The 18,923-nt window shown below is 51.6% G+C and overlaps 2 protein-coding genes across 3 annotated transcripts in view; one reads left to right on the plus strand and one right to left on the minus strand.

Moving 5' to 3' along the window:
• SLC2A1 (solute carrier family 2 member 1) lies at positions 1 to 13,138 on the plus strand. Of its 2 annotated transcripts, XM_048326239.1 has the most exons (11): positions 1 to 75; positions 4,857 to 4,949; positions 8,248 to 8,408; positions 8,555 to 8,795; positions 9,142 to 9,304; positions 9,384 to 9,571; positions 9,663 to 9,767; positions 9,867 to 9,968; positions 10,206 to 10,409; positions 11,427 to 11,618; positions 12,307 to 13,138. In XM_048326239.1, the coding sequence occupies exons 1-11, from the start codon at positions 58 to 60 to the stop codon at positions 12,307 to 12,309; spliced, it is 1,470 nt and encodes a 489-aa protein (XP_048182196.1). In that variant the 5' UTR covers positions 1 to 57; the 3' UTR covers positions 12,310 to 13,138. The 2 variants fall into 2 exon arrangements, with proteins under 2 accessions (XP_048182196.1, XP_048182195.1); XM_048326238.1 differs by having other exon boundaries at positions 11,427 to 13,138.
• ZMYND12 (zinc finger MYND-type containing 12) overlaps positions 11,787 to 18,923 on the minus strand; it is a 17,954-nt gene continuing 10,817 nt past the window's right edge. Inside the window, exons 6-8 of the mRNA XM_048326243.1 lie at positions 18,463 to 18,583; positions 16,794 to 16,939; positions 11,787 to 15,490 (exon numbers count right to left, since the gene is read on the minus strand). Coding sequence (XP_048182200.1) covers positions 15,371 to 15,490; positions 16,794 to 16,939; positions 18,463 to 18,583 — 387 coding nt within the window. The 3' untranslated portion in view covers positions 11,787 to 15,370. The remainder of the gene's footprint in view (positions 15,491 to 16,793; positions 16,940 to 18,462; positions 18,584 to 18,923) is intronic.

The following is an 18,923-nucleotide window of genomic DNA, read 5'->3' on the forward strand; positions in this document are numbered from 1 at the left end:
GCCCCGCCGCCCGCCCGCCTGCCCGCACGGCCCCGCCGCGCCGGCCCCGGCCTCGCCATGGACACCGGCAGCAAGGTGAGCCCGCGCCCCCCCGCCCTGCGTTACACAACCCCCCGGCCACCCCCGCGCGCGGCCCCGCCGCCCCCGCACACGCGCGGCTGTCGCCGCCAGCCGCGAACACCTTTTTGCGTTATTTTTTACCCTAAACCTGAGTGGAGCCGCTCCCGAAAGAGCGGCTGATGCCGGCTCAGCGTCTTGTAGCGCGCTCGGCAGCCACTTTTGGGCTCCCCCCCGAAATGCGGAACCGCGAGGGAGCGACCCAAAACTGTCCCTTTTGACCCCATTTCGGGGGAGGTGGCCCCAGAGCCCGGCAAGGGCCGAGGTGGCTTTTGGGGGGTGCGAGGTTGGGATGACCCCGCCGGGACCCTCCGGATCCCCGCAGTGTTGGGGCTCAGCTGGGCACATCCCGCCTGGAGCTCCTGACCCAGTTCCTATTAATTTATCCCAAACTGTGAGTTATTAAATGCTCTGAGCTCGCCCGGCCGCTCGGCAGTGGCCGGGATCCCCCAACACCCTCCCCATCCCAAATTAATTGATTTATAATTAATTGGGGGGGGTTAAAGCCCAAAACGATCCTGGTGGTTAATTCCAGCAGGTCACTGTTATCAACCCCCATTTGCTTCATCCCAACCACCAAAACATTCCCGTCCTCCCAAACATTCCCATCTGGGAACGGCTGGGATAAATCCAAGTGGTTTTTTTGGGGGTGAGGGATCGGGGGGATGTGTTTAGAAATTGGCTGCGTGGCCGCACGAAGTGTAATAACCCCCCAAATCGTCATTTTATCCTAATTAAAGATGTGACAGGAACGATCTCCCTTGGTATTTCACCCCCTCTTTCCACCCCCCCCCCCCCCCCCATTAAACATGAACTACACAATTTTCTTAAATTTAATGGATCTATATCAATCTCTGTATATGTATCTCCTAATTTTAAATGATTTTGTTCCGAGCCGGCTCGCCCGCAGCGCCTGTTTTCCAGGATGAGTGGTGGGATTGGGGGTGGGAGCCGGGAACGTGCCGGCCGGCAGCGCGGTGATGGGGGCAGGAATTAAACACAAATTTGGTCTCATACCCAAATCCGACGCACTTTAACTCCCGGTTTCCCGAATGGAGTCGGAGTCGCGTTCCCGCTGCTTTTCCAGCTCTGTAACTCCCCGCCTTGGATGGATTTGGGTTAGAAATGATTAATTTTTGTAAAGGTAATTAATCGCAGGGCTGATTTGCCGAGCGCTGATGGGCAACACTTCCATCCAGAGTGTGTTTTGCATGGAAAAAAACCGGATTTTTCATGGAAGCAGCTGGCGGCTGAGAGGTGGGGGACTAACTCCCACCCCCAATCCCCTTGAAATTTAATAATTAATATTATTAACCCAGGATGGTTTTTTTGGTTTTTTTTGTTGCACATTCCGTGTGTATTTTCCAGCTCATTCCATGCAAAAACGTCTCCCATGCTTGTCGCAGTTGCAAAACTCGCCGGGATCGTGTCGCCGTCCCTGGATGACCTTTAAGTAGGGAAGAAAAATAAATAAAAAAATCACATTCCGCCACTCCGATGCTTCTTCCCATCCCCCCGGTTCTCTCCCACAACCCAAATCCCACCCCGTCCCCACAGTGCCAGCGTGACCCCCAAATTCTCTGGGTTTAAGTCCCCTCCTGTGGGTTTGGAGTGGATTTTTTCCAGTTTTCGGTGGGGGTGCGAGTTTTTCCCGTGTTGGGAGGCAGCTGCAGCTGTGTTGTCCATGTGCCCTCGCTCCCAGGAATGTGCAAATGAGTGTGCAAGGGGCTGCACCCACTCCCCACATCCCCTCTTCCACCCCTGGTTGGGAGCACTCAGGAGCAGCCTCTGGGCTGCTGCTTAAATCCTCATGGATCATTTTAATGGTGTCTTTGTCATGTGGATTTTCCCAAAATTCCCTTGTGGGACCCCCTTTTTTAACTATTATTTTGATTTTTAAGGAATTACTATTTTTTCTTGCTCCATAGGACAGATAGCATCCCAAAATCCTCCATGACAGAGTGAAAAAAGAATTTGAATTCCCTCCTAAGACTCTTTTTAAAAAAATATTGTTTTAAAGGAATAAGTAATTTCTGTGTTTCATGAGGCAGCAGCATCCCCAAACCCTCCATGGTGGAGTAAAAAAAAAATGGTATATCCTCCTGGGACCTTTTTTTTTCATGTTATTGCTAATTTGCTTTTAAAGAAATTATTAATTCACTTGATCCGTGAAACAATCAGCATCCTAAAATTGCCCAAATCCTTCTGCACTGGAGTAAAAAAAGTTCAAATTCCCTTCTGGGACACTTTTTTTTTTTTTAGTACTATTTTGAAGGAATTATGAATTCCCTTTTTCCATGAAGCAGCAGCATCCCAAAATCCTCCATGCTGGAGTGAAAAAAGTTGGAATTCCCTGCTGGGCCACTCTTTTAATATCTTTGTATTAATATTTCAGTATTATTATTATTTTGCTTTTAAAGGGATTATTCATTCCCTTGATCCATGAGGTGGTCTGTATCCCAAAGTCTTTCCAGGCTGGAGGATAAAAAACAAAAAAGGGTTAAAAATAGAGTTGTAAAGCCCAAGGCAGCAGGTCTGGGGGGGCCCTGTCACCCCCCCACCCCGATCCTCCTCGGAGTGTCCTGGCTTCCGTGTTGGAGCTGGGGAGGAAGCAGGAAGCAGCTAAGAAGAAAACAAATACTCTAAATTCATTAAAATTCTGGCTTTCCTATAACATAGAGGAATTATTAGGGATAAAGCCTGGAGTTTGGGGTCTAGTCGGGCTTAAGTAAGTTTATTTTTTGGAAATAAGAGGGAATTTGTCCCAAAATTCCTGATAAAGCTGTTTTTCCTGCAAGGAGTTAAAAAATCTCCCCACAGCCCCACGTGGGGTTTGGCAGGAACTGCCTGGGCAAAGCAGAATCTACTTTTTCATTTATTTAATTATTTTTTTTCCCCCCAAACTTGCCTTTAATGGCGACGTTCAAGCCGAAAGGCTCCCGGATCGGAGCCGGGCAGCGTGTTTGGAACAGGGAAGGGAGCGGCAGGAGCTGACTCACCCTGACCCTACTCGGGAATAGCCTCCAAAAAGCAATTTTCCTGCCAGTTTTACCCTTTCATCTCTTCAAACTGCTGGAATTTAATCAAAATACAAGGTTTTTGTTCTGGAATTTAATCCAAAAATCTTTTTTATTTTCTTTTTTAGTAGCCATGAAAAGTTCTCTTTTTCTAAATGTTAAAATGGAAAAATGAATGTAATTTTTTTTTCTTTTTTTGGGTAGTGGCTGGTGTGGGAGCATCAAGGTGTTGTTACCTCTCACCTTCCTGGAGCAAAGTTCATCCGGCTGCCGCATCCTCATCTTTGCAGCCATGACTCACCTGTGCTCGCCCTGCCTAGGGGAGCGCCTGGCAGCTCCCGGGGTGCCCTTTAGCCAGGAAAAGGCAAAATCAGGACCCAAACAAATCAGGGTGATCCCCGAAAAGCAAAGGAAAATCACCCCACCCCAAAACCTCCCAATTCCCCCCCAGTCCACTCAAATCTCCAAAATCCCTCATTTTTTAATAAGGTTTCCCCAAGCAACAGGTGCTTTCAGCATTCCCATCCTAGGTTTTTGGGGGATGGATAAGGTCACAGTTAGAATTGTGGTGTTTTTGGGGCTTTTTCTGTGTTTTTTTGGGATACCACCAACTTCCCAGCCTGTTTGTGCCCTCCCAACTGCGGCGTTTTCTCCTTGGGGTGGATTTATTGTGAAGCACCGACCAAATCCAAGTGCCAGAACCTCCCTGATTAGTTGTGTTGGGGCCAAGCCTAATTAATGAGCTTCATTAAGGGGCCTGGCTTCATTCCCTCTGCTTTTTCCCTGGGAACTTTCACGCGGAGGGAGGTGGTGGCCAGAGTGGCAAGGTCAGGGAGCAGCATTAATTCCATTATTAAAAGAGAAAAACGGTTCTTAAATACAAAAAAATATCCTTTTGGTAGGGAAATTGGAGTCACCCCTCCTCATTTAGATGGGATCTGAGACATCGATCCCTTGGGAATATTAATCCAAGACCCCATGGAAGCATCCTTGGGGGTGACATGTTGGTACTTAGGGAGGACCACCCCCTTTCACCCCCCCCCCCCCCCCCCCCCCCCTTCAAATTAAGGGGTTTATAAATTTCACGTGGCTCATCCCAAAGCTGATTAAGTGGGAATGTCGGATCCTGGTTCTAGTGCCGGGAAAATCTCCTGCTTGGGATAATTGGGCCTCTAACGAAGGTGGCCCAAGTGCTGGCCTGCCCTGACCCTGCTCCCGAACAAGGCTCTGATTGTTGCTCCAGCTCAGGCGGGAGGAAGAGGAGGCCTGGGAAGGCTTTGCCAACTAACCAGGATTTTGCTCAGCGACTCTTAATTAGACTGTGATGGAAAACCTTTGTTAATGACAGATTCCCGGAGCATCCTCGGCCGGGAGCGCACGGAGGCTCCGCCGTGTCCCGGGAGCGGCCAGCGCTGGCCCGGAGCCCAGTGCTCATGTGGAGCCTCCGAGGGGACCCTTGGAGCCCAGATAACACCTCCAGCCCACTCCAGGGCTGAAATTCCTGGAATCCCCCAAACCATGGGGTTTTTTTAACTCCCAAAATGACATTTTTATTATTATTTTTCCCCCTCAGCGCCAAAAAAAGTGAGTTTTCTCTTTTATCCTGAATATTCATACTCGCCGCCTTCCCAGCATCCCGTGCAGCGCCCTGGGATCGCTCCGGTGGGGGAGACAGGGCTGCGGGGATCCCAGATTTAACCCCTTTTCCGTGTTTTCTGGCAGATGACGGCTCGCCTGATGCTGGCTGTGGGAGGAGCGGTGCTGGGCTCCCTCCAGTTTGGATACAACACTGGCGTCATCAACGCCCCGCAGAAGGTGAGTGCTCCCAGAGCCCTCCGGAGGGAAATTCCAGCCCCTCTGTCACAAAATTCCACACCTCCCCCTGCCCCGTGTCCGAAAACAAACCAGCCTCCGCTGCCAGCCTGGCTAAAATAGTACATCCCGCTAGGCAGCTTAGGGCTGTAATGGGATTTGAGAGGGAGTTATTTAGCTCCAGCCTTCCCGGGAGAATTTGTTTCCTCCTTGCTTGGCATTTTTGTTGGGAAAAATCCCAGCAGTGCCTGCAGGATGCTCTCTGGGTGTGGCCTGTGGAACTTTTAACCTCGGCTCTTAGTGAAGGTTTGGTAGTTAATTAAGGTTTGAGTCATCCCAAGTGGCTGCTCCGGACAGAGAGCCCCTACCTCCGAGTTTTGCATCCCGGCACAACATCCCGGGAGGAGAGGGGGTTGGCTGGGAAGTGCTGTAAGGGGAATGGAGCGAAGGAGGTGTTGGCTCCTCCCCTAATGTAATGCCAGGACCCTCCAGCTGCTGGTAGATACCCGTGGGCCATGGAAAATGGCCACATGACTTTTCCCAAATTTGGTATCTGTTTGAGGTGTTAAAGACTTGGAAAATTATCTCAGACTTCCCATGTGGTACGTGCCCAGGTGTTCCCTGGGCACAGCTCTTGTGCTGGGATAAGGTGTGGAGGGACAGCCTGGGCTCTGGCGGGAGCCCCAAGTGTCACCACCCCAAAGAATTCAACCCACCAGGGCAGAATCCAGCAGCCAGAGTTTAATCCCATCCCAGTGGATGGCTCTGGAATGTTGCCTCAAACACTGGGAAAACTCCTCATGGGAGAGAAGACCCCGTGGAAAAATTCCCCAGGCCCCATCAGTGTGGCAAGAGGAAAAAAACCAGGAATTTGTTCGAGGTGTTGCATTATCTGTTATTGAATCCCGCAATTCAGTTTCTGTGGCTGGAGGCTGCAGCTCCCACCCAGAACCTGCAGGGCGCTGCTGAAGGCATCAACCTCCTAAAATATCCTGATGCCTCCTTGCTTTCACGTGGACTGGTCTGATGTTGGGCATGTTCATTCTTGGGTGGCCCTAAGCACCGTGCCTGGGAGACAGGCAATGGAGCAGTGTTTGAACCGTTGGAGCTGGGAAATCCCTGGGATTGCACTGAGGAGCTGCTCCCCAGCATCTGCCCTCATTTTCCCAAGCTCTGGCACTGTGGGAAGCAGGAATGCTGTGATCACACCCTGGTCAGAGCCCATCCCAGGAGTTTCCCTGGACTGAAGGATTTCTCTTCATCCTCTCACAGCTGGCTGCTCTGGGTGACATGGGCAGGGATCAGCTGTGAGCTTCCCATGGGACTGAGCTCCTGTGCCCGCAGTCCGCAGCAAATCCAGACTCTCCTGATGGGTGTTGCCACAGTTTTCCTCATGATTTTGGGTATGAATCCCTGGGGCTCAGGCCAGGAGGAGTCACGTGGTGCAGGACAAGTCACCTGTGTTGGGTGGAAGGATTTGGGATGCTCCATGTGGGAGCATGAAGGCAGATGGGATGAGGGTCGTCCTGGGCAGCAGGATGTGCTGGACACAGGGGGTCATCCCAGCTTTAAGAATGGGGACACATAAAGTGTGGGTTTTGGATAGGGACACGTTACTGTGCAGGACTGGAATGCATTGGAATTGGAATGGGGGTGCATTGGGATAAACTGGGGCACAGGATTGGGATGCAGGATGGGGATGCATGGAGGTGCAGGACTGGGACAGGAATGCCTCAGGATGCACTGGGGCACAGGATGGGGATGCACTGGGATAAACTGGAGTGAAAGGTTGGGATGAGGATGCACAGGGATGCAGAGTTGGCATGGGGATGCATTGAGATGCATCCAAGCACAGGATTGCACTGGTATTGGGATTCATGGAACTGCAGGATGGGGATGCATCACAATGCTCAGCTGAAAAGGGGGGGGAAAGCCCCAGTTTTAGGGACAACAATTTTTTTTTTCACCCATCTCCCTTTAAACCCATTTTTCATCCCTTCCTCTGCCCCAAAAAATACTGGACTCTTCAAAGCATCCCTTTTTTCAGGAGGAAGGGGGCAGGAGGGGGTGTTATTTTCAGAGATCCCCTGGCTCTACTGAGAGCCTGAGCCAGCCCAAACTTCTCCAATAATCCAATCAATTATTTATTTTGGGGATGTTGGGAAAAGGGGGAAAAGCATCCAAACCTCCAGGTGAAACAGAAGGGAACAAAATCACTTAAATATGGCAACTCTAATGGTTTTCTTTTTCCTTTGGAAAAGGAACAACTCAGAAAAATAATACTACTGGGACTTGTATCCGGTGCAGTGTGAATTTCTTGTGCTGTCTCTGCCAGGGCTCCTGTTTGGGCTTGGATGGATGGGAAAAGTGGAAAGTGAAGCACGATGGTGTAAACAGTGAATTGGGAGTGGAACCCTTCAGAACAGCAGAATCCTGGAGCCACCTGAGGCCCAGCAGAGCAGGGAATCTCTGCAATTTCTGCTCCTTCCAACTTGGGTTGGTGGGGTGTTATGGAGCCCTTTGCTTTGGTGGTTTGGGGATGACTGACCCTTAAATCATGGTATTATGAAGGATTTGGGTTGGAAGGGACCTTTAAAGGGTCATTTAGGCCATTTCCCAGCCATGGGCAGGGACGGGAAGTTGGTGAAGCTACCAGTGATGGGCTGGCTTTAAAAATACATTAAAAGTGTACAAAATGCATATAAATGTATATATTTTGTATATAAGTGTATACTTTTTGTGTATAAAAATATACCAAACTTATATAAAATCATCAAAAATTTATATAAAACCCCCTAAAATTCACAAACCAGGCTGTTCTTAGTGTTTAAAACCAAGGCCTGTGTTGGGTGTTGGCATCACAGTCCTGCAGAACCATGGCAGAGATTGTGTGTTATGGAATTCTTGGGGGAAAAAAACCTGGAAATCCAGCTCCGGGAGTATCCAAGGGGATGGGAACTGCCCTGTGTTCCTTCCCTTCCTCTGCGGGGCTGGCACATCTCTGCCTCCTGCCCTGCCCTGGGGAGCAGCGTGACCTCCCCGTGCCCGCCTGGCGAGTTTTGGCAGCGCAGTCTCTCCCTCTCCGGGCAGGGTGAGTCCAGAACCCGTCCGGCTGCATTTCCCCCACGTATCCCAGCAGGTTCCCTCCCTTGGGCTGGAGTCGAGCCTCGACCGGCGGCTCTGGTGATGGTGACGCATTGTCTTGTGAGCCGCAGTGGCCGCAGGGACTCGTCCCTCTGGTGGCACGGCTGAAGCGGGGGCGGGTTTGATGCGTGGTTTGGTTTCTCTCCTTGTTTTCCAGGTGATTGAGGATTTCTACAACCGCACGTGGCTGTACCGATACCAGGAGCCCATCAGCCCTGCCACCCTTACCACGCTCTGGTCCCTCTCTGTTGCCATCTTCTCTGTCGGGGGCATGATTGGCTCCTTCTCTGTGGGTCTCTTTGTCAATCGCTTTGGAAGGTGAGCTCTGAGCCTGCTGGATCCCTGGTGGATCACTCAGTGGGGAGGTTGTGCTGCCTCACCCCACCCTGGCATTCCAGGACTGCCAAGGGCTGATGTTTGGGTTCTCCTGGTGTTCCTCATCTCTCTCCTCCATCCCTCTCCAGACGCAATTCCATGCTGATGTCCAACATTCTAGCCTTTGTGTCAGCTGTCCTCATGGGCTTCTCCAAGATGGCTTTTTCCTTTGAGATGCTCATCCTTGGCCGCTTCATCATCGGCCTCTACTCTGGCCTCACCACGGGTTTCGTGCCCATGTACGTGGGTGAGGTGTCCCCCACTGCCCTGCGGGGGGCCTTGGGGACCTTCCACCAGCTTGGCATTGTCCTGGGCATCCTCATTGCACAGGTGAGCACTGGAGAATGTTTTGCGGGGGGGGGTGTTCCCCCTTTTTTTTGATCCTGACACTCAACAGGGCCTGCAGGGATGAGGTGCTGTGGATCTGCACAGCCTTTCAGGTGGAGCTGGGATGGGAGGGGTGGAACTGGAGCTCAGCAGGAGCAGGGTTGCTGTGGGATCTGAAGGTTTGGGATGGGCAGCATCAGGATGTTGACATCTGTTGGCCACCTGGAAGCAGCAGAGGAGTCCCTCCAATGGATGTCCCAGCTTGGAGTGCACCATGAATTGCAGAGTTGTGTCCAACCAGGACTCTTCCAGCTGGGTTGGGTGGCTCAATCCCTCTTCTCCTCCTCAGGTGTTTGGTTTGGACTTGATCATGGGAAACGACTCTCTCTGGCCACTGCTGCTGGGCTTCATCTTCGTTCCTGCCCTGCTACAGTGCATCATCCTGCCCTTTGCCCCCGAGAGCCCCCGGTTCCTGCTCATCAACCGCAACGAGGAGAACAAAGCCAAGAGTGGTGAGTGACTCCTCCACAGGGCCCATCCTGGCACTCCGGAGGGTCCTCGGCATCTCCTGACCCCACCTCTCCTTCTCAGTCCTCAAGAAGCTGCGGGGCACAACGGACGTGAGCAGCGACCTGCAGGAGATGAAGGAGGAGAGCCGGCAGATGATGAGGGAGAAGAAGGTCACCATCATGGAGCTGTTCCGCTCACCCATGTACCGCCAGCCCATCCTCATCGCCATTGTCCTGCAGCTCTCCCAGCAGCTTTCAGGGATCAATGCGGTGAGTCTGGGTGGGATCTGAATGCCAGGGGTCGGCTTGGTTCACCCAGAGCTCCAGGACCTGACTTGTGGCACCTCCCTGCCCTTTGTAGGTCTTCTACTACTCCACCAGCATCTTTGAGAAGTCGGGGGTGGAGCAGCCTGTCTACGCCACCATTGGCTCTGGTGTGGTGAACACAGCCTTCACCGTGGTCTCAGTGAGTTTTGGGGCCTCCCAGGGTCTCTCCAGGGAAGGTGGGAGAAGGGGCCTTTCCTGCAAGCTGGAGAGGTGCTGATGGGCCATGTCCATCCCACAGCTGTTCGTGGTGGAGCGAGCCGGGCGCAGGACCCTGCACCTCATTGGGTTGGCAGGGATGGCTGGATGTGCCATTCTCATGACCATCGCCCTCACACTGCTGGTGAGTGCTGGGGAGGCTGGGAGGAGGAGGAGGAGGTTGAAGAGGGATGGTTGGAGTGGAGGAATGACTTATTCCTCCTTGAGGTGATGGCTGAGCACTCAGTTCCCATTGTCACATCTCTCCTGAGCTCCCAGAATTCCAGTTTCCAGCTCATGGCTCCTCTGCCAGCACCAGCTGAGGTGTCCAGGTGACGTGTTCCCTTCATGGCACTGACCTTCTCCCTTTCCCTTGGCCTAGGACCAAATGCCCTGGATGTCCTACCTCAGCATTGTGGCCATCTTTGGGTTTGTGGCCTTCTTTGAGATCGGCCCAGGCCCCATCCCATGGTTCATCGTGGCAGAGCTGTTCAGCCAAGGCCCCCGTCCCGCCGCTTTCGCCGTGGCTGGGCTCTCCAACTGGACCTCCAACTTCATTGTGGGAATGGGCTTCCAGTACATTGAGGTAATCACGGCTGGAATACTGGGGGGGGGGGGGGGGGTGTGACTGGGGATACAGGAATCTGGGAGTCCCAGGGGATCCCAGGAATCCTCCAGGGGAGTCTCAGTCCCACCCTTTGAGGCTGTGTTGGTTCAGGGTGGATCCAGATCCCAGTTCTGGATCAGGGATGGAAAGAGTGTCCAGCTGGATCCCCATGCCAGACTTCAGTGCAGGATCCCATTGCTGGACCCTGCTGCCAAATCCAAATCCCGGGTCTGGTTGCTGGTTCCTGGTGCTGGATCACGTTGCCAGATTTTGGTGTGGTGTCCTGGTGTCAGATCTTGGTGCCAAATCCTGCTGCTGGATCCCAGTGTTGAATTCCAGGGCCACATCCTTGAGTCCTAAAACCTGGGCTGAGGTGGTTTGGTTGGGTTAAGGTCCCTTGGGAAGGAGGACTTGAGCTGGAACTGGACTCAGTGTTCCTTATGGAACTTGAGATGTTCCTTGAAAGGAGGACCTGGGTCTTGGATGGCCATGGCAGGTGTGGGCAGGGTGGTACCAGCTGATCCTTCAGCCATGGCCCATCGCTCTGAGTCCAGAGAGGGGAACAGGGCTGGGGAAGGGGCTGGAGCACCAGGAGCAGCTGAGGGAACTGGTGGGGCTCCACCTGGAGAAAAGGAGGCTCAAGGGGGACCTTCTGGTTCTCCACAACTCCCTGACAGGAGGGGGCACCTGGCAGGAGTCAGGCTCTGCTCCCAGGAAACAAGGGACAGGTCCCCAAGCTGTGCCAGGAGAGGTTTAGATTGGATATTGAGAAAATTTCTTCATGAAAAGGGTGGTCAGGGAGGTGGTGGAGTCACAATCCCTGGAAGTGCTCAAAAACATGTGGATATGGCATTTGGGGACATGGGTTAGGGGTGGATCTGGCAGTGCTGGGTTGGTGGTTGGACTTGATCTTGGCAGGCTTTTCCAGCCTCAACAACTCCATGATTCTGTGACCTCCATCCATGCACTCACGTCCCCCTTTCCCTTCAATCCCAGCAACTCTGCGGCTCCTACGTCTTCATCATCTTCACGGTGCTGCTCGTGCTCTTCTTCATCTTCACCTACTTCAAGGTGCCGGAGACCAAAGGCCGGACCTTCGACGAGATTGCCTCGGGCTTCCGGCAGGGTGGGGCTGGCCAGAGCGACAAGACCCCGGACGAGTTCCACAGCCTGGGCGCTGACTCGCAGGTGTAACCGGGACCCCCGGCACCACCGCCCCCCGAATCTGGGGGGACTTTTTAAAACACTTTGTACAGACCCCAGGCAGGAGGGAGTGGGGGGGGGTCTGGCTCCGATGCCCCTTCTCCAGCCTCCCCCAGTGGTTTATTGGGGACAGACTGACCTATTTTATTATAATTTTTTTTTCTGCTAGAAATGATTTTTATTTTATTTTTTAGCTGGTTTTGCGTCCAAGATTTCAAAGCCAATAGGTGTTTTATAAACCCAGCCATGCAGCCTCCACCAGCAGGAGGGCAATTCCCTGTTTTTTATTAACGACGCAATAGTTATTTAACAGAAAATCACATAGAGGAAGTTTTTTAAAAGCTGGAAACTTATTTTTTAACATTCTAATCATAGAGGAAAAAAATCACATAAATTGACTAAATCTAATATTTTTTTAAAAAAAAACTACCAAGAAAATGAGTCATTTTTTAAAGTCTCCTTGATTTCAAGCCCCGCAGTGGGTTCGTGGACGGGGACCTCCCGCCCGGGGCAGCGTGGAGGACGGAGCCGTCCGGATGGATCGGTTGGAAAGGTCAATCCCTTGCCGCAGGCTCCTCTCCTTTCGCCTGAATTCCAGCTGGGAGGGGAAAATGGGAGGGGGATGTGTTCTTGTTGAATTTTGGGATTAATCTCGGCAATATTTGCCCGACAGTGAAGCGCCAGCGGCAGCCGCACACGACAACATCCCCCTCCATCACCACCCCCATCCTGGGAGTCACCAAAATCCAGCACTGCATGGATACAGCAGTTTCCTGCTCTGTGTATAGACTGGAAGATATTTATATTATATATATTTTTGTTCAATGGTTGTTAATAGTAGACATTTAAGTTATAGCATTTCTGATTTGACAAGCCAAGTACTGTAAATATTCTTGGAGTATATTCACACTGTATAATGTATACAAAAGGTACAGAAAAAGGTTATAGTTTCTATAGCAACTAAGAAAAAAAAGCTTGTACATGGTTAGGATGACTTTTGTATAGTTCTGCACTGTAGTTGTATCTATTGCACTGAATTTCAGGCTGTAGTATATTAAAGAAAAAAAATACACATGAGAAATACTGTCCTTTTCAAACAAAACTGAAAACACACACAAAAAAAAAAAGCATTTCCCTGAGTGCAGCTGGTGTGGGAGCTCCTGGCACATTCCCAAAGCCACAGGGAGGGTTGTTTTTTTTGTTTGTGTTGGGTGGGGTTTTTTGTTGTTGTTGTTTGTTTTTTTTTTTTTAATAGTATCTTTTTTTTAACTTATTTGTCTGGTTTGGAAGTGATGACACTTGACCACACGTGAAAGAAAAATAAAGGTTGGGGGCGGGGGGAGTAAAATAAATCTCTTTAAAAATGCCCGTGCTCAGCTGGTTGTGGCACAGCTGCGCCAAGCTGTGGGGGTGTGTGTGGTTTTTTTTAAGCAAATCCCTGCAGTCAAGTGCTATGGGGAAGGTGTGTGGTGTGAACAATAAAGGAGAATGTGAGCAATCACCCAGCCCCGGTGTCCTGTGCCTTTATTTCTTGGAGCCAGACTTTCCCTGCCCTGCCAGGGGTGGGGGGGGTTTTGGGAGTGCGTGTCCCTGCAAAGCTTTTTCCACCACGGGAACGACTCACCTGGTTGCAAAATACCTGCTCTGGGTGTACAACCTGATTTTAATTGCCTGGAGCAGCCTGGGCTGGGATCACGGGGGTGCCCTGGCTGGAGCTGTCCTGCCCTGTGGATCCCAAACCTGCTCCCCTGGCCTGGGACAGAGCTTTCGTCATGCCACGAGCACCTGAGCAAGGGCAGGGAGGGAGGAGGTTGCTGCTGCTCTGTGGATTTGGTTTTTTTCACCTTCAGCTGAGAAGGTGCCAAGAACTGCAAGCCCAAACACTTTCGGGCAAAGAAATGCTGATCTTGGTCACTTTAGGCTTTTTTCTATTTATTGAAGCAGCTCTTTGCCCTGCAGGGCGCACACTGGGCATGGCTGTTGCAGTGCCTTTTACAGCTCCCCAGAATGTTCTTTCTGTGCCCAGAGCTCCTTTCCTCACTCTGCTGTTTCATTCCTGGCTCCAGGAGATGTTCAGCCCTGCACAACCTTCATTTCCAGGCTGGGTTTGTTTTGTTGAACATCCAGAGCAGCCACATGGTCCCACAGGCTCAGCCTGGGAGCACTGGAAGGATTACAGCCATGACCAAGCTCCAAATCCCTGGTGACCCAAATCCCTGTGCCCTGAGGCACCCCCAACATCCCCCGCCCCACAGAGGTGGTCATTCCAGCCCCTTCCAGCACTCCCACTCCATGGAGATGACCATTCCAGCCCCTTCCAAAATCCCCCACCCCATGGAGGTGGTTATTCCACACCTGATGAGGTGGAGAAGCCACCAGCATCTCCCACAGGAGTGTTGGGAGGTCTCCTAGCCCTTCCCCAGGCCTGTGCCGTGCACCCCGAGCAGCCTTATCCCACCCCCTGGAATGGAACGTGGCTGAACCTGCGCTTTTCCAGCAGCAGCAATCCCTGCTAATTGCTCAGGCCCCAGCTTGACGAAGCATTTACAAAGCACACTTGATTCCAGCCCAACTCGGCGAGGCAATTAAATACTCTCATAAATCCTCCTGAAGTAAATGAGCCTTAATCGCAGCTCAGGGCTCAGCCTGGCACAGGCCAAGATTCCCTTCTCCCCTTTCCCAGCTGTGAGGGATCAGGAGCTCCGGTGGCTGCACCGTGCTTCCCATACTCCCCATGGCCTCTGGAGCCTTCTGGTGGCTGGCCCTGCTCTGGTGTCCTTGTCCCTCCCCAGCAGGGTCACCTCTGTCCTGAGGGGTCTCGCTGTTCCCTGGGGCAGGAGCCAGCTGGGAATGGGCCTTGGGGTGGCACCAGCACCAGAGGCTGGTGGCAGATCCAAGGGGATGTCAGCTCTCTGCCAGAAGGAAACTACATCTCCTTTAGGTTAGAATGCCCAGTTGCAGCCTTTTCACTCTTTCCCTCAACACTGCTTACAGTCCCTCATGCCTCCCATGGTCCCTCCTGGATGGAAATACTTCCTGTGGAACTTCTACCCATGGAAGTGGAACAAAGGAGTCTCTCAGTGCCCAGAGCTATGAGAAGCTCTGCAGAAAGAGAAAATTCTGAGCACCTGCCCTAGTGGAAGGTGTCCCTGCCCATGGCAGAGGGTGAAGTGGGATGAGCTTTAAGGTCCCTCCCATCCCAAACCAGTCTGGGATTCTCTGGAAATTGGTTTGGAGATGGAGGGGCTCTGCAGGGAGCTGCAATGCCTTGTCAAGGCCAACCAGGTCCCTGGGAGCAGGTGTCTACCACCCCAGCCCTTCCCTGTGTTCCTCTCCTATCCCTCCATGGGATCTCCCTCACCAAACTGGCAAGCAAAGCCAGGAAACCAGTAAGAAACACACCTGAGCTCATCTTGGCTCCTGGACAACCACCATGACACTGTGAGAGGCTGTTTGCTTATTCCCAACCTGGCCAATAAATGATTAATTCAGTGTGTTCATGGTGCTTTTGTTTCTCATCCTGGTGCTGTTACTCCCTGAGAGGTTACAGAGGTGGAGCAGAACATGAAGAGTAACTCAGACCAAAATGTTTATTTTCCAAACAGTTTGGGACAGCCAGGGATGCAGCTGGAAAGAGGCAGCAGCAGGAAGGACCAAGGGCTTGTGACACTCGTGGTGTTCAGGAAACCGGGTAAGAGAGAACCTGGCCAAACACCTGGGTCTGGCAGAGCCAGTTTTTATGTGGTGTGGGAAAACTGGGCATTAATCAACTCCAGCAGGTGACCAATGGTTTCTAGAGAGTCTTGCTGGGGCAGCTGCTTGGCCAAGTCAAAGGCTTTCGTCCCCACCTCCTGGGCCTGGAATGGGGCAGAAGAGACACCCAGGAATTGTCAGGAATCTGGCTTTTGTCACAGGGTAGTTAAATACCTGCTGAGGCTCAGTGCAACCTGGAGCAGATCCAGGCTCCCTTTTCGAGGTGACCTGTACAAGCTGCTTTACAGGAGAGCCTAAAGCTGCCAGCAGATCCCATATTTAGGATCCAGTGGTGCAGACAGGAGATTACTGACCCCAGCCCCCCGTGCTGGACATCACCTCCTGTCTAATACAGCTCCTCTGAACAATCCCGAAGCTATGAAAAAACCAGCTGCACTGACTCTGAACGAAGTCCTTCATTTCTCTTGATAAGGAACTAAATCAATTCCCTTGGTAGCTCTTCCAGGGATCAGACACTCTCACAGTTATAAAGCTTTGTCTTTTTTCTAATTTGAATTTGTTTGTGTTTCCCAAATACTCCCATAGTTGTGGCTTTCTATAATACAATGGAGAGACCATTAGTATTTCAACACAGTATTTTTCACCATCTGTATTTTCACTCCCCATAACCCAGGCTGAAGAAACCCGGGGTTTTGAGCTCTGATCCCAAACAGATGGGCCTGATTTCCAGATGGTTTCTGCTCAGCACTTCCTCAAAATCAATTCTTGGTAAAGCACAGAAGTTACCAGTCACCTGTGAATTTTTTAGCCAGAAAGATTCAGGAATGCAGATTCCAAACTGGAATTACAGACTCCAATAGACTGAACTATGAACTCGGGGGACTCTGGCTAAAGAACAGGTCCGTGAGCCCCAGGTGTTGCTCTCCGTGTAACCCCTGAGCTCAGGTCTAAAGGCAGCTATACTGCCAGGATAGCCCAGATAAAGGATGAATGCAGAAAATGTGGATAACTCCAGCATCCACTGGCCTGGCAGAGACCAAAACACATCCGCCAGGACTGTCAGCCTTGACAGAGTGCAGATCACAGAACCATGGAATAGTTTGGCTTGCAAAGGACTTTAAAGCTGATCTCATGTCCCATGGCAGGGACATCTTCCACTGTCCCAGGTTGCTCCAAGCCCCATTCAATTGGGCCTTGGACACTTCCAGGGATGGGCTGGCCACAGCTTCTCTGGGCACCCTGTGCCAGGGCCTCACCACCCTCACAGGGAAGGATTTCCTCCCAATATCCCACCCAAACCATTGGTTTGAGAGCTACAAGGCACTTTGTCCTCAGTCACCACCACTGTGGGCTCAGGAGAGGTGCTGGGGAACAAGAGGTCCAGGAGATAGGATGACCCCCAGGGCAGTTGACCAATTCTCCTGAACCTTTTCAGACACAACCTACCTTGGCTAAATCCAGGCCCAGGTAGTGGATCATGGCCAGGGCATGCAGGACTCGGGCTGTTTCCCTGGGATGATGCAGTGGTCCCTCTTCCCGGACCTTCAGCACCGCCCACAGCACCCGTGTTCCTTCCTCACGCTGGGCTTTGGCTGCATGGAGAAAGAAATGATCCTGATGGATGGATTTGTGCAATAGAATACATTCAAAACTGCCCAACTGGCTCTTCTGGACAGCAAAGTATTTCTACTACAAACATCAACATGGTCTGAGGGTGGGGAGGCCCTGGCACAGGGTGCTCAAAGAAGCTGTGGCTGCCCCATCCCTGGAAGTGTCCAAGGCCACATTGGATGGGGCTTGGAGCAACCTGGGACAGAGGAAGGTGTCCCTGCCCATGGCAGGGGGTGGAATTAGGTGAACTTCAAGGTCCTTCCCACCCAAACCAGCTGGGATTCTATGATCCCAGCTTCATGCAAATTCCATGCCCTTGAACAGGACTCCTTTCATCCAGTCACTGTTTTTGTTGATCAGCCTTTAGAGAGGATGTGGAGTCACAACAGCTGCAGGAAAAGAACTACTTTTCTACTCCTGTCACACCAAAGATGGTCTCCTGTAGCCCTGCCTTGGTGTTCTTCCTACTCTGGGAACTCCTGATGGAGGTAGTGCCAGGAAATGGGATTTACAGAAATGTTTCTCTTATAATCACAGAATCCCAGACTGCTTTGGGTTGGAAGGCACCTTAAAGACCATCTCATTCCAACCCCCTGCCACGGGCAGGGACACCTTCCACTTCCAGATCAGGTTGCTCCAAGCCCTGTCCAACCTGACCTTGAACATTCCAGGGAGAGAAATTGTTATTCCCATTCCTGACAATGTCCTTATTAGCACAGATGGTAGAAAGGAGCCAAGAACCAGAGTCTGGTCTGGCTTCAGTGGAGCCTGAGGTAGTACCAGGGGCACACTGATGCTTTCTGCTCCTTTATGTGCCAGTGAGAAACTCCCCAGCCTTTCCCTCAAGAGTACTTTCCTGATTAATACATCCAATTATCTGTACAGGCTATTCCACCATGTCCTACTGCTCCAGAGGGGAGCTGTAGCCCCTCCCAAGTGAGGTGAAATGTCACATCCATCATTAAAGGAAGACGGAGGAACTGCAGAGAAATGAGAATGTTCAAGTATCAGATTGCACCAGGAGAGGTTTACTTTGAATATTAGAAGGGATGTAAAGCATTGGAACAGGCTGCCCAGGGTGGAGTCACCATGCCTGGAAGTGTCCAGAAAACGTGTGGATATGGCATTTGGGATGTGGGTTAGTGGTGAACAGGACAGTGCTGGAGGAATGGTTGGACTTGATGATTTTAAAGGTCCTTTCTAACCCAAATGATTCTATGATTCCATGGATCAAATCTTGCTTTGCTCCAGTCAGTGCCAAGGGAGCTGTGAAATGGAGAATGCAAACAGAAAGGGCAAAGCTGGGTTTCCACGGCACACTCTCACTCCTGAAGTGGCCTGCGGCAATCTGCCAAGCACCAACATCAAGAACACTTGGCATTCCCATTAAATTCAGCCTCTGGAAACACCATGCCAACCCCAACACTGCCAACATGATCTGTAGGGTGCAGGGACTCTTTAACCCCCCACTTCTCAAAGGTTTTGGAGCAATAGCAGCTCTTACTCATCCCATCCTCGATGCCTTCCTCATCCTCAGAGAAGGGCGATGCTTCCACGTGGGCCTGGAGCCCTCGCTGGTGCCTGTGAAGGGTGCTCAGCAGCCAGTCATGCCAGAGGCTACTCACCTGGCAGGAAGCATGGGAATTATTTCACTCCTGTGAATCCCTGGTATTCAGTTGTTCTCCAAACAATGTCCCTGCACGGCCCATCCCCTCTGAGTGCCTGCGGGTCACTGAGCTAGGCTGGATGTTCCTGGAGGGATCGCACCGCTCCTCTCCCACACAGCCCCAGCTGGAATCCCTCACTTCTCCAGTTGATTAGGGATTTTCACCTAACTTGAACAAATCTAACCAAAATACTCTAACCAAATCTAACCAAAAGCTAGTTGAGTTGAAGTTTGGGACAGGAATGGTGGTGGATTTTGCAGCTCCCAGCACCTTATTTCCACAAAAATTGATTTAAACA

Source organism: Corvus hawaiiensis, chromosome 22 (genome assembly GCF_020740725.1).
Source record: "Corvus hawaiiensis isolate bCorHaw1 chromosome 22, bCorHaw1.pri.cur, whole genome shotgun sequence".
Taxonomy (NCBI): domain Eukaryota; kingdom Metazoa; phylum Chordata; class Aves; order Passeriformes; family Corvidae; genus Corvus; species Corvus hawaiiensis.